Source organism: Tetrao urogallus (genome assembly GCF_951394365.1).
Source record: "Tetrao urogallus genome assembly, chromosome: 15".
In the NCBI taxonomy this organism is placed as follows: Eukaryota; Metazoa; Chordata; class Aves; order Galliformes; family Phasianidae; genus Tetrao; species Tetrao urogallus.
Genome location: NC_136828.1, coordinates 10,403,257 through 10,418,575, shown reverse-complemented (window position 1 = coordinate 10,418,575; position 15,319 = coordinate 10,403,257). Strand labels below are relative to the sequence as shown.

General features: G+C 40.9%; 1 protein-coding gene across 2 annotated transcripts in view; it reads left to right on the top strand.

Annotated features, from left to right (window-relative positions):
* Positions 1 to 15,319, top strand: part of USP22 (ubiquitin specific peptidase 22) — a gene marked incomplete at both ends in the record, with an annotated part of 86,829 nt that overhangs the window by 58,629 nt on the left and 12,881 nt on the right. For both annotated transcript variants that reach the window (XM_079542857.1, XM_079542858.1), the window contains 2 exons: positions 4,461 to 4,630; positions 10,567 to 10,714. In XM_079542857.1, coding sequence (XP_079398983.1) covers positions 4,461 to 4,630; positions 10,567 to 10,714 — 318 coding nt within the window. The remainder of the gene's footprint in view (positions 1 to 4,460; positions 4,631 to 10,566; positions 10,715 to 15,319) is intronic.

The window sequence follows — 15,319 nt, the reverse complement described above, 5'->3', positions numbered from 1 at the left end:
ATGGCTTTTTGATGGCTCACATGACCAGTGGTGGCACAGCACATCACGCTTCTTACTGTGTAAGCTTCTCTAGTTTCGTTTATTTGCACACTGCTGCTCTCTGAAATTAGTAGATGTATTTTTTCAAAAGGGACCATCTTTTGAGAGCAATTGCTACCACTGACCCCATCAGCAGAAGCTATGCTGCTTCTGGCATGCAAATGGAACAGTGGTGTGTTGGTTGTTTGGGGCCCATATTCGTAACAGCTGCGTTCTGGAAATGTGCAGTCTGGTTTCTACCTGGGAGCTGAGAGGTTTGGGTTCTTTTCCCCTCTTTAGGTACTGAGAAGTAGGGCAGCGCTCCCTTGAGATACATTTTCAGAAAGATGCACTATAAATATGTTCTTGCTGTATGGACATAAGATGAAAAAACAAACTTAAAAATGTTTATTGCTGTGCTGCACTGTATTTCCAAGGGTTATGTTAACTTGCTTCCTCTAAATATTTTAGTGAGCACTTCTTCAGCTTGCACTGACTTCTGATACGATTTGGTGGAGCTTCAGGGATTCACTGACACAGATGGGCAACTGGGAGGGTTGGGTTTGGGGCCAGAAAATTGCGCTCAGGTGGTGCTGACCTGTTCTTAATGTACAAAGGTTCTTGATCTGGTTGTGCTGAGCAGTTTCCTGATTCATGTCACAGTTGCATTATTTGCTGACCTACATTTTTGCTTCCAGGATCTTCATTCAATTAAATCACAGGTTTTTCTGGTAATATTTGTTCAGTCTGGTTTATCTGCTCTTCTTCCCATCCCAGCACCAATCCTAGCTTTTGAGACAAAGCTCTTCAGAGGGGCGAGTTAAGCACCTGATTGCTTTTCAGTCTTTTGTGTTCATGTGTGGTCCTCTCATTTCCACCTCCCCAGTGCCCCCTGCCCTCCATGAGAAGTGGAATTTCCTTATCTTGTGTTGGTGTTTTCATTTCACCTGCATGGGTAGACTTGCAGAACTGCTGTTCTGGACATTCCTGCATCACAGCAGCACACTTGCCCAGCGTTGCAGATCAGTTGCTTCGAGCATCTGAAAAATCAAAAACCGGTACTGGAAGAAGATGGAAGAACTGAAGGTGACAAAGGTAAGCCTGCTGCTTTACAGCTTTGAGAGTGAGTGTAAAAGGAAATTCCTGCACAGGATTATGTCTACTGAGGGCATTGCACAAGTAGAATTCCTGCTGCTTTGCTTACACCCTGCCTGTTTAGCATGTGACAGAGCGGAAATAGTGGTGATTATGACCAAATATTTTCTTTGTTAATACCAAGCAGGATAGACCTGTCTTGACTGCAGTATTTATTTCCAGTACTTACATTTTTATCTGTAAAGTTATGAGGAAAGTAGTGCTTCTGTACAAAACAGGATTACCACAGGAGCACCCATCTGCATTTAGAGTTGAGGTATCTCACTGGTTGATCTTGCTTGTTCTGGAAACGGTTCATTAAAATCAGAGACAAAGTTACTACTAAAAAGCACAGCAGAAATCTACAGCGTACCACAGCCTTATAAGAGCAGTTAAGTCTGCTGGGAATCGTTGGCATCAGCCCACCCTCTAGACAAGTACTGTCAGATGATTAATACTGGTGGGCACTACTGATGTTCATACTCACAAAAGTAGGCTGCTGCATTTAAGATTTTGACACTTTATTTTTCTCTTAGTTTATGTCTGTTATGTTTCAGTGCTGTCTCTTCCAGTTAAATATTGCCAGACTTTCTTAATGGAGAGGGTGTGGCAGACACAACTCATTTACTTTCTGAATATTGCACTGATTGGAATGCTGCATGGGCTTTGGTTTCTAGCTGCTTCTCTCCCATAAAACTCCTTTTCCATAAGAGTTCCATGCAAGAGAATGTGTCTTTCTAAGTTCAGTCAGTTCTTCAGTACACATGCATCAAAATTTGATGTTTTTAGGATGCTCCAGTTAGTTATGCTGTAGCTTAACTGTAGTTCTGTGCATTGTACCTGTCCCATTTCAGATGTCAATTTGAGAGACAGTTTAGCAGCTGCAGTCATTGCTCTCTTAAGGATAAGAGTTATATATGCTCCTTTACCTTTTTCCCTTTCCAGTCAAGTAAGTTCTCATGTTTTACTACATTCACCATTTTCTTACTTTTAAAAGGGTTTGAGGTATTCACATTTCAGCCTTGTCTGTTTTGCAGGTTGTTTTGTGTTGCTTCATTCAAGTGATGCCATAGCATAAGAAGCACCCTTTTTTTTACCTGTGGAGGACCGACACCGAAGACCAATCAAGAGCAAAGCAAGAGAGCCTATGGAGTTGTAACTGGTTGTCTGGTGGAAGCTTTGAGGAAGATTGATTCTTCTTGTGGTCACAGGGAAACAAGGTCCAGCCTCAGGCATGTGATAAATGATGTTTAATAAATGATTCCAAAAAGCTGCCTTTATGTGTTTGCTTTTACTTGTGATTTTTCTACTAGATATCAAGGGGAAAAAAAGATAGGGTGAGTCTCCAGGTGGACCTGCTGGTTTCCACTTGTCTTCTGTGCTGCACAGGCTGACTTTGAATGCTGCTGCTAACCAGTATAGCCAAGTCTTCCAGAGAGAAATAGAGAGAGAGCTTTCTGCTCAAAATACCCTGGTGCATCTCAGGCTTGTCCAGGGAGCCTCACAAGCATCTGTTGGCACAGATTGGTTCAAATAAAACCAGTAAGTTCTAAATAGATGATAAAGGAGAGAAGTAGGCAGGAGATACCAACTGAACATTTCTCCACGTGCATAGCACGAACATCTTTCTGCTTGATGTTGTTTGCAGAGGTGTGTAGACTGGGGATTGACATAGGACTGTGTACAGTGTTGCAGAATTGCACTGTTTTTCAGACCGCTACACCAAATTAACTATTTAACACTTTGTTAATGATGTGCACACATTTGTTGCCTCCCAGCGTGAAAATAAAGCAGCTGATTGCAATGAGCTTTCTGCCCAATAGAAGTTACTGCAATATACATGAGGAACTTTGTCCTGCACTGTGAATAAACAGAAGCACCAGGAAGCTGTTGGAAGGAGGGCTGTGTTTCATTAGATACAGAAAAGGAGATTTCAGAGGGCTCTGTATCCATCGCCTGCAGCTCAGTGTGCAGCTCCAGCTGATGCAGTGCCGTTTCTCTCTGGTAACATAGCAACTGGACCACACCTCCTCCTGCTGAAAGATGCTGAAGAGCCCTTTGAGCACTGTCTGGTGTACTGCAAGGGAACTGCACCATTTTTAATTAGCACAGCGTTGCCAGCTGATACTTTTCTTTATCTTTTTTTTTTCCCTGTGGAATGGCAAGGCAATGCTTTGTTCTCTATCAAGTAATTCATTTTTTCATTCATGGTTTATGTAGTAATTCTGTTTATATCGCAAAAGAGGACCACGCTCGTTTTAAATTGACAGCAAAATTGTATGTGTGTGTCAGGGCATTTTTTTTCCTTGTTTCAGAGTAAACTTTCAATTAAAAAATCATCATTCTTGTCCACCTGATGACCTTGTTTAGCACTCCTGTATGGTGGCATTAACATTTTGGAAGAGTACTCAAGGACTTGAGCATGTTTTTCTTCTCACTTAGACTTTGCAAATGACTGAAAGCTTTCCCCACTCCTAACCTCTCTTCAGTGGTGCAACAAAAGAGCATTCCTTTAAGCACCTTGGTTTCCAGGCACAAGAAATCATCTGTGGGCATTACTGAACGTTTGACTTAAGGTGTGATGAATCCTCTTATTCCAAATTGACTTTTGTGATGTGTGCTATAGATAAAAGTGTGATGCAGTTAAAACACAAGTGGAACTAGCACTGTTCAGAGTTATTCTTCAAGGGTGTTTGTTCAGATCTCGGGTTTTGAACGGGAAGGAGGAAGCACAAAGTCTGTACTGGGTGTCACAGCCTGGCTTTTTGTTTGGCTTATATTGAGGCCGTTTCCTTTTCTGGCTGTCTTAGGAAGATATTTGTTGTATTTTGTCAGTACAAAAATCTTACTTCGATTTTGTGACCTGCGAGAGGGAAAGCCTCTTACATGACCTCAGAACAAACTGATTTATTTTAATGTGTCATACTGTTGCAGTTTATCAGTTGTTGTTGCCTTTGGGTACGAGCTTGAGGAGGGAGCACGTTTTGGTGATGTTTGGAAAAATGGCCTCTGCAAAAATAGTGCTGTTGGTGTTGCTGTACTTTGAGTTTTATGTTCCTCTAAGAATTTAAAGCAAAACAAAAAACAAAAAAACAAATCGTGCTGTAGTTAAGAAAGCCTGTGGCAGTTTGTGACTTGAGTACATCAAAACCAATAGCTTACCTAAACGTAAAGTTGTGTACTTGGAGCATACATAGTAAATCTGTTAACACCACCGTGGAAATTGTATAAAAATGCAAATAATTTAAGTGTACTATTTTCTAAATACAGTAATGCTTACGCATCCCCTCCTCCTTCTGTCTTTATAGGTCTACGAGGGCTAATCAATCTTGGGAACACATGTTTTATGAACTGTATTGTCCAGGCACTTACCCACACTCCACTGCTGCGAGATTTCTTCCTCTCCGACAGGCACAAATGTGAAATGCAAAGTCCCAGCTCATGTCTGGTCTGTGAAATGTCTACGCTTTTTCAGGAGGTGAGTGCTGTTTGCTGCAATAGCATCACCTTTCCGCAGATGTTGGCTGTTTTGTATCCCAAAAGGGATTGTGTTCTATTTGCAAATGTAAAAGGAATGCAAATTCTGCTTCCCCTTGAGGTCGCAAATCAGAGCAGTAGAGACTGAGATCCTGCTGTCAGAAATACCTGACTGCTGAAAAGAAAACTCTTGGCCTTTGAAGACTTGTGCTTAAGTCATCGTTGTTTAGGCAGTGCTGTATTGGATGTAATACAGTGCTGCCTGCTTTTCTGAGACTGACCTGCAGTTGTTTATCTCAAAGCTGAATGCGTGTGTTAATTAAACGTGCAAGTTGTAACTGGAAAATATGGCACAGGCTCTTCTGGCGATAATGGGAATAAGAATAAAGCAGTATGTGGCCTTGTGGTTTGAGGAACTGAACTGTGTAGGTTTGTGTAAGTATTTTACTGCTGTTGACTCTGTGCTTCCTAACAGAAAACCCTCTGCTATTATCTCTTATGTGGAAACAAATTAATGGCTGGGAGGACGTAGGAAGGTGAATGTGTTGATACAGTTTGTACCTTGCATATATGAGCAGCGGTTCTTTTTTTTTTCACTCAGGTGACTGGCCTTGCAACGTGCCTTTCCCTAAGTCTAATCTATGCTGCATGTGATGGGCACGTTCTTGTCCTTAGCTGATAGCAGATGAGCTTTGCTATTGTAATGAATTAAGGGCTATATGGCTAAACGTAAGCTTCAGGTTTTAAAAGGAGATGTCTTTAAAAACAAGCTCACACATACACTCCAGTCCTGTGCCTTTCCAGGAGTGATCTGCTTTTCTTGGTAAGCAGAGCAAAGCAGGGCCATAGTATGTGTTGGTACAAAGCACCTAAATTAGCTGGGGATGTCTGTGTGCAGCATCTTGGTGCAGGTGAGTTCCGTGTGTGTGCAAGGTGAAGTCCCCTTAGCCTTTCCAGTATGAAGTTCTTTCTAATCACACTCAGCACTCACTGCAATCTGTAAATTTCATGCTGTTTATCAGTCATTAGCTGCATACTGTACTACTTATTTTTGGATTGATTTTTCAATTATTGCTAAGCCTGTCTGGAGAGAAGGTAAAAAAAAACTAAAAGCAGACATAGCAATAGGTAGCAGCTACAGCATTATTCAGACCAGACGTGGAGTTAAATGGGGAAATATCAGTAGACACAAAAAAAGTACAGAAATAGTTCCTGTAGACTGGTAATATAGAAATGTATTTGCTTATTATAAAGGAAAAAAAAAATACTGTTATGGTCGTCCATCAGGTTGTTGTTTGAAGTCTAATTCTGATTAATTTTGCCATGTTCTGTTTATACACGTGCATTAAGAAAAGAAAACAAATCCCATGGGAAAGGAGGAAATGAGTATTGCGTTACAGATGGAGTGGCTGGAGGAAACATCAGCACTGCCTGAGCCTGGTCTGTGTTTCCTTTCCTGTATGCTCAGCCCTGCTGATGGCCTGAGATGCCTTTTGCTGGATTATGTACGAGCACGTAGTAAAGAATGGGCAGTTACAGTAATGGGGCTTTAAGTGCAGTGTTCTCATTAAATTTAACTGTAATCAAGCTTAATTTCACACACAACTTTGGGAATCTCAGCCTTCATTTTCCCCGATCAGAATTCATGCCTACACTTGCATTAGTTCTAATAATTGATGTTCTGTAAGATGCATGCAGATGAGCAAAGAGCCACCTCTGATTTTAGACTGTGGGAACAGCAGTGCAGTATTCTGTGCTGCTATTGCAACAAAGTGCTGTGGGAGGAGAACAAAAGGTGACTCCTCAAAGTAAAACAAGCGCTTTGTATTCCACAAACAAAACTGTTGTGTCACATCCAACTTTATTGGTTTTAACGTTAATAATACCACGTTGTGTTCATAGCTCACTGCAAATTTCTGTTTCCCATTCAGTTGAATTTCTGCACGTGCAGAATTAAGACAGGTATCTTGCAGTCCTGATCTGGTTATCTTTCACATCCCAAATATATGGCATAGGATTCTTCATTCTAACTATTGCATCTCTGCAGAGATAAGGTCTGAATGAAGGACAGCCAACTAGTGGAGATCTCAGCACTGCGGTTCTTAAGAATTCCTTTGTAATTGAATTACCAGGGAAAGTTGAGTTCAGGTTCTATCTTGTTTTTAGGAAGCTTTCCCACCAGGATTAACGGATGCAGTTATCCCAAGGTGCCTTGCCCAGTGACAGACGATCGGGGCAAGGGTTAATTTATTTCATCTCTCCTCCACCCTTTCTTTTTCTGAAGGTGTGATCTTAGGCAAATGGAATGCCAGGGGATCTGGAGAATGCGTGCAAGTAAGAATTCTTGTGGAGAAAGAGACCAGTTTGAACATTAAGTGAAACATAGGATATGTAAATAAGCAAATTTTACTCTTCTGCAGTTTAACAGAAATGAATTTCTCCCTACTTTTTATTTAAAAAAAAAATCATTCAATTATATACGTTATACCAGTGATTTGTCTGCGTTAAGTAGGAAAGTCTAAAGTCCTTCCACCTTGTGGTGGGTTGGTGGTGAGTGCCAGTTAGTTCTCTGGACTGAGTTCTCACCTTGAGCTTTTCTTGCAAGCATGCAAAGCAATAATCTGAGGGTTTGTTTGTTTTTAAATAGCTATCAATGAACGTAATGAACGTTCTCACTTGAGCTGATGAAACCCCTTTCTCAGTGTAACCATGACATGAATTACATGGCAAAAGAAAAGGAATGAAAAGGATTTGGGAAGAGCAGCGGTGGAACTAGATGAAGGGAAAACGGAGCATACAGAATATGTTCATGAACCATTTTGCTGAAAGGGTTTGTCTACCCTTTTACCTACTGGTATTTGTGTTTTAGTTTTGCTTTACCAACAAAAATTCATTCTAGGATGGTCCACATCCCAGTGTTTAGGTAAGTTTGTGTGTGGGGTAACCGCTCAGTGCGTTAGGATGGGTGAATTTGTACTCTGTGACCAGAATAGCAAGGATACCTGGGAATGCAGCAGAATGCAGCACATCCACTCAGAAATGTAAAGAACAAAGCCTTCTTTGTTCCCATCATTAGTCATCCCCAGCAGCCTATCGAAGTTCCCAGCACAACTGTGTGAAGTTGAGAAGTGAGGACGAAAAGGAGAAGAAATGAGATGATGTATGGCTTTGATATCTTAAGATTGTACAGGGTTGGAACAGCTTGTAAATAAAATAAGTTGCAAGGGAAGTAGAAAGTAGAAAAGGAGGTAGGACCCTTATTGTAGATAGAGACCTTGCATGTTGTAAGGGAGAATGCAAATTTGGGGCCTATTTAGTACAATCTCATCTCTGAAATAAGAATAGAAAATACCCAGAGCCTGAAGGTATTGCTGCTTGTCTGGATCCTTGAAGCTTTACATTTTGGGGGAAACCTCTGTCAGTGTTGTTATATTCTGAAAGTTGTTACCCACTCCCTTTATCCACTGTAAGTTTTCTGTACAACTGAAGTCCTTTGAGAACTAATTTCTAAGAGGAGCTGTTAGCTTTTCAAATTGCACTGGAGCCTGGGACGGGATTTATGCCTGTAAATTCTTGATTACAAGGGAAGTGTTAAGCTGGTATGTGTACAGGATACATCAGATGCATCTGTTTATTCACAGAATTGAGGAACATCCTTACGTGTTTTTCTGGCAGGAAAAAGGAGTGCAGGTGTTTGTTTTGTTGTTTTTTTTCCTCCCTGACCAGTATTGATATATTTTTGGTAGCAGTAATGCAAAATACAAAGCCAAGACTCTTCCAAGTCAAATGTTTAAGTGGGACAAACACGGTTCCTCGAGTTGTGCATAAGACTGAGGACACTGCATCCTGCTTTAACCCAGAACAGCAATTAAATAGTGCCTCACCAGTCATTTGCAAATTGCTTGAAGTAAACCTCTTTGAAATAAACAACTCATACTGTTGGATTGAAAATGTTTTCAAAGAGAAAAATATTTTAATTTCTGCTTGGAAGAATTGTGCCACTGAAGTCTTTTAGAGGTGACTTACAAAGACAACCGTTTAGATTTGCACAGTTAATGAAAAGCTTTGTGTAATAATGAATAAATAAGGCTTTAAATTGACTTTTTTCCTTCTGTTTTTTATCTTTTTCATGTATTGGATCAGTGCTGGTAGGTTGGTCTTTCCAGCAGCAAGGAAACAGCAGAGTTGGAATGGATGTTTTATACATTTATACAGTACTGCTGCTGCACACACTCAGATCCTTTTGTTTCATTTTGGTGTATAGAACAGAGAGTCTTTCTCTGCTTCTTCTGCATACATGTATGGTTATCAGAGCTTTCCCTAGTTGTGTTTCTAGTTTCTGTGTGATAATCACCAGTAATGCAATGAAGCTTCCTGTTAGGTTCTTCCCATCCCAATGAAGCACGAGAGAATGTAAAAGCTGCTGGCAGGTCCAGTGTCTGCAGTGGAGTAATTATGGAGAGTGCTGTTGGTGGAAATGACTGGCAAGCTCTGGGACTAATTGTAAGGAATGACAGAACAGAGAAGTTTTATTGCTGCAGTTCCCCGAATTATGTTGAGCAGCAGCTGTGTCAGCAGATTTCAATTAGCACACCACCGCTCCGGTCCCTTGGTGTCATTCTTGTTGGCATCCCAGTGGAGTATTGATCTTTTTATTTATAGAAACACTTTGTGGTGGTTGGCTGCAGAGGTATATCTTCTGATTTGGAACAAGGGGAGCTCACAATAATTAAAAATATATGTATTTTTAAGGAAATGCATTGAAACTTGAAATGGCTTTATGAGTAGATAAGCCAGTTCTAGCACCGTTTGCCCTCAGAAGACCAACTGTGTTTGTAGCCAAGGCCGGTGCTTGCACCTATAGGAAATGCTCAGGCTGGGTGAAGGAGAACTTGAAACTGGGAAAGGAAGCCTGCTTTTCCAGTAAGAGTGAGAAATGACAGACTGCTGGGTTTTTTAACCTGATTTTTGTTGTGTGCATTTGCTGCTTGCTGTATTCTGTGTTTGGGAAGAAGAACTAAAAATAAACGTCTGTAAGTTTGGTAGGATCATGGCAAAATGTAATTGCGGTGTTGCAGGCGCCCTTTACTGGCAAATAGCTTTTTATAGGTCAGGGAAGGCGGAAGGCCGTACAAATTTCCAACTGTCAAAAATATTGCCCTTAAATGCTTTCTTTTTTAACATTCCTCAGTGAAATACCAGTTGGATCAATGCATGTTGGTACACTGCCATGGGGAAGTTCGCGTTTGCAGATATTCTGTCCTCATTGGTCTGCAGACCAGTATTTCCAAATCCAGATGGAGCCTGAAGCCCGGCTGAACAACCTTGTCTGGGCTTTTCCTGATGCTCTGCATTGCTTTTGGGACCAGTACCATGGTGCAGCAGTTCTTGAACGAAGGCAGAAGTCAGCTTGCTTGGGGAAGGCTGCTGGCTTTAGCCTCAGGCTGGGGGTGCCAGAGTTGGTGTCAGGAGTGAGGAAAAGGTGATGGCAGACTCAGATGAGATGAAAGGAGTTGCAGCAGCAGGGCTTGGATGAAATGGAGAAGGGTGAGGAAGGAGCTGAGCCTCAAGCCAGGAAAGCAGAGACCATTACTGGTTTGGGTTATTTGTTTATGTATGTATTTATTTATTTAAAGTGGAACGTGGCAGATCTTTCAGAAATTTCTCTTCCAATAAGAGGCGTCGATATCAGGTTGTTTTGAGAGTTTTGTCCCTCTTTCGTTAATGCTAATCCGTAGCTAAATGAAAGAAACTTCTCAGTTCTGAGACTATTTCTTCAGTAGTCTGATTAAAAACTGTCTTTTTCATTATTAAGACCATCAAAGTTAAATGATTTAAATTTACTTGACTAATTGCGCTCATAAAGATTTTAATAATTAAATGCATTAAGGCTGTGTAACTTGTTAACAGTCATGTCCTTTTCTTTGCTTTGAGCAGTTTTACTCTGGGCACCGATCTCCTCACATTCCATATAGGTTATTGCACCTGGTATGGACTCATGCACGGCATTTAGCAGGGTACGAGCAACAAGATGCACACGAGTTCCTCATTGCTGCATTAGATGTGCTACACAGACACTGCAAAGGTAAGGCTTGTGCCGAGTCTTCAATCAACAAGGAATGTTGGATCAAAAGGAGGTAGAGCAAAGAGTATCTTCCAGTAAAGCAGTCTTAGCAAGTTCCTTTTAAAACATCTGATAGGCTCAACAGACAAGACTGTTCCCACTGTCAGAATTTCCTAATAAGAAGCAGACTGGTCTTTGCGTTGCTTTGAATGACCATCATGTTCTTCTCTTACTGGCTGAGAGTCTTTTCAGTTTCCATTTTAATTCCAAGTGTACTTGAGGTAGTTGGAACTCAGTGTGTCACCACTGATGAAAAGAACACAGGGGAGGCTGAGGCTGTTTTGCTTAAATATTATTCCGCTGTGTTGTGCTGCCCTATTGCTTACAGAAGCATGAATAGGAAGAACAAATGAATATTTGTTTTTGATACTGTGTTTATTAATACATACACCAAATATGTAATTGCACAATGCAGTAAAAAGCACTCAGTGGCCTGCTTCTAGGAGTGAACTATCTAAGGTGTAAATCAATGGATTGGTAATGCTGTATGGAATTATGTATTTTATGTTTGTTAATTGGATAAAATCTTAACTGAGAATTCTTTGATTTGTTGTTTGGTCTAATTTGATTCTCTTACTCGCACAGGCATTTTTTACTATGCTTGTAAGGGAAGATAGTAGGGTTGATGCTGACAAAACCTAAAAAAGTTTCTTTGTCACTAAAAATAAGCTTTAAAGCACTCAAATTTCCTCTAGTGCTCTTAGAAGAAGCTCTTAGAAGTTGGTTTTGTGGCTTGTCAGTGGACTATCAGAAAGAAGGCTGCTGCTGCTTCCTTGAAACGTTTTGAAGTCTTGCTTTTCTCTTTGAGAGAGCCTTACACAGTAGCAGATGTGCTTGTTCAGTTTCATAATAGGTATCCTACAAAAGAGCCTTCTCCAGAGCTAATACTTCCAAGGAAAGGTGTCCACAGAGCAGTCCTTGTGTAATCATTAATATCTGCCATTCAACAACCACTAACAGAAATTCAGCAAGCTTAATGAAAGAGTGTTGAAGTGCTGTGAGGAATAGAGTCAATCCAGGTACTCCCCTCTCTTGCACTGTGTATAAACAGTGAAAAAACCCAGCTGCAAACAGAAATGTTTTCTTCTTGCTGTAACATTTCTGAACTGTTGGCCTAACAAATTTTGAAGCTTTTTCACCTTCTTTGATACAGAATGATGCATGTATTTCTTGCATGCTTCAAGATCACTTTGTGAAGGAGTAGTATTTTCTTAGAATTCAAAGAAAAAGCTTGTAACCATAAATGTCCCTGAGAAATAACCTGGAAAGAGTTTGGTTTTTTCTTACACGTGTTTTGGCTTTGAATGAAGAATCTCTGGAGTTACTCTGGAGCTTTCTCAGCTGTATCTTTACTCTTCATTCTGTTTGGCCTCTCTGGTCCAAATGAAACTGAAGCTGTGAAGAAGATCTATACGACACCCTGGTTGGAAAGGACATGTGCGTGTGTGGGGGTTGTTGTGCAGTTGGTTGGAGATCACAGAGTTGTTGACAACACACAGTTTCATAGCACATTAAGCGAGCTCAAACTAGGTTTTTTAATCTTTAGTGCTGAGCTTTTGTGGCTTGTGGGTACCACTGGCATTCAGTCCAAGGACTGGAGTCCAGTTGTTTAATTAAAACCCTCAGGTTTGAGGTATTTGCATGAACGTAACGGCATCATTACAGCGCTACCAGTGGGAAGGTGGTGTCACGAGATCCTTCGTATCTGTGCACCCAGCTTTTAGAACATCTGCTTCTGAAGAGCTGGAGAGAGGCTTGTATTAAACAATGGTAAATAACCTATGCCACATCAAAGCCATTTAAAAGAAGTGGTTGAGCAGTTGTGTGGGAACCAAACCAGTTCATGTAAACCAGAACTTCAAGTACGGTCACAATAAGGCACCTTTGGAATGAGCTGGTTGTTTAGCTGCATAGTGAGACTGCTTGCCCACTTACATGCTTAGGCATGCAGGCAGACACACATGTAAAATGCACATATGACAACATATTAGTAAGAATACATCCTAAAGTTACAGTAAGCAAATAATGCTTTCTCTCCCAGTATTAAAGATTTGTTTTATACAATTAAAAAACTTCTCAAGTTTACATGTCATAGTAATCAAGTTCAGCAGTTAGACACAGTATTGTCATGGGTATAATGGTGTTCAAAAGCCCCATCTCCTGGAGATGTACTTAAATCCATGGTGATCATGGATGATAAGTAAATGAAAGTGCTCCTTATGTTAAGATGGATAAATACCCCATGATGCTGCTTTGACTGATGCCAGTCATCACTTTTCCATTCCATTTACTTTGCTTTCCAGGAAATGCTCTAATGCAAGTCAGAGGATGCTGTGAATTCTCATTATTGGTCTGTCATTACCTAAATTTGGAAAATGCAACTTTATTGGGCATTAACAGATAAATGTTGTAGTGCTGCATCGTACCAAGCACAAAATGATCTGCCCTAAAATTCGTGTATGGGCTGGCCAGGTAGTCACAAGAAAAAGAAAAGTTGTATTCCTCTGTGGATTTACTGGGGTCCTTGTCTGCCTTCTGTTTCAAGAAGAATGTGGCTGCAAGAGAGCAAACTCTGTTCTGTGTGTCTAATGTATATGCAAAGGTATGTGCACCCCTTAACGCTGATAGGAATCTTCTTCCTTATTCTTTTTTTTTTTTAATGGTGACTGAGTAAATACTTGGTTTTAGTTAATTGTAGTGAAATTGTGAAGCTCAGGGTTCCTGCGTTATCGCCCACGTAAACCACATCTCAGGGGTGATGGCTCTCCTGTGCTCACACAGTTGTGCTGAGCTGCAGCGTCTGAGCTGGGCACATTCTGATGGCTCACAGGGCTGCCCTGTGCTGTGCAGTGACACTGGGTATTTCTGAAGGAAAAGGAATTGAGTCTGTAGTGCTTATGCATCATATTTTTTCATTTCAACAGCTGGAAGAGGCTGAGTTAATTGAAAAGTAACATTTTGGTGAGGAAAAAATGGCTAAGCTGTTAATTCCTCCTCTTTCTACCATTAAGCTAACTGTGCACACGGACTGTGCTTTAAAAACTTCCTCCGAGTGAAAATGCAGTGTTTTTTCCATCTGAATTCTTCTTCCAGCATTGCTACTGAAAGATGCTGCTCAGGCTGTACCTCCACCTTGTGTAGTTCAGTCTCTCTGGCTGGTTTATAGAGTTCAGAGTTCTGCGGTGCCATTGCATGTTGGCATTTGTGGTCCTGCTCCCCACAAAGGCTTCACAATGAGAATCAGAGCTCTGCAGTCAGATATTAGTCTCCTTCCCAGGGTGATGCTACAATAAGCTTTGCTGTGTAGGTGATGGCCACCTCCTTTCTATTGGAGCCCAACTAGTCACATGGACTTTGGCATGTGTTGACTTTGATCTTTCAGCTGTTGTGCACAGCTTTGATTTTCAGTATCTGAATGTGTTTGGAATATAGAAGATGCTGAAATGATTGGGCATTGGTCTGTTGTTTCCTGCATGTGTTCTTAGGCTGTTCAGTGAATAACACACAGCAGATAAGCTGCTCTTAGTGCAGGATCCTCCAGGAGTTCCAGGCTTCCTCATTTGTTAGAGAAGTGTCATGCAGAGCTGTATCTGCCCGCTCCAGGTAGCAGAAGTTCAGCTGTTAGTTGGTATGGCAAGCAGGCCGTCAGTGCTGTGGGAGAAATTCATATTTATAATTCCACAGACTCCTGTGATGGCACAGTTCTGTTCATCTGAATTCATCCCATTTTACTAACCACGTCTTGGTCTTGCTCAAAACTGGGGAAACTTAGGCCAGAATTGTTGAATTGTAATTTTTTTCAGTACGGAGCAAGTCTTCAATTGAAAAGTTCATATTCAGCCCAGAGAAATTACTGGCTGCATTTTTTTTCTTAATAACAACAGCAACACCATCAAAGAGCAGTAGATCAGTATCTTTCTGTGCTAAGATTTGAAAAGCAGATAAAAAGAAATTGAAGTAATGCTGCATTTTGATCCCGAGCTTTATTCACCCAGCGCTACCCACATCCCTAACAGCAACCACAGAAAGTGATGGTTTCGAGCTGGTCGTTCCTCATTTATCTGCTTCTCATGAAGCAGTTTGCGTTCATCTTCAACAGCTCTGCTACAAAGCAAATCTGAAGCCTGGTGCTGAGGATCATGTCAGAAAGAGCTGTGCTGAGATTTGGGAGCAAAGCAGGAGCCTGCGCTGTGTGTTGTGCAGGATATTCTCAGGAACTGGTAAAGCATGTGTGTGTGGAACATGTCATCTGCTGCAGTCCGTAGAAACTAATGTGTGCACAGTTATGATGGAGGGCAAACAAGGACGTGTTCAGAACAGCGGGGACCAAAGCAAAGCAGAACAGTCAACGCTTCTGTCTTGTTTTGATAAATGTCCCATGTAAAATGTTACTAGTTTTTGATGCCTTTTTCTCCTTTAAAATACGGAAACCAGAGGTAAAACTAATTTATTTCTATTTCAAAACCACACTCAAGTTAATAAGTAATCTGTATATCTGTTTTTACCATTATTAGTTATGATTTAACTTCAGTAATACATCAAATATGTTTGAACACAAGTTAATGT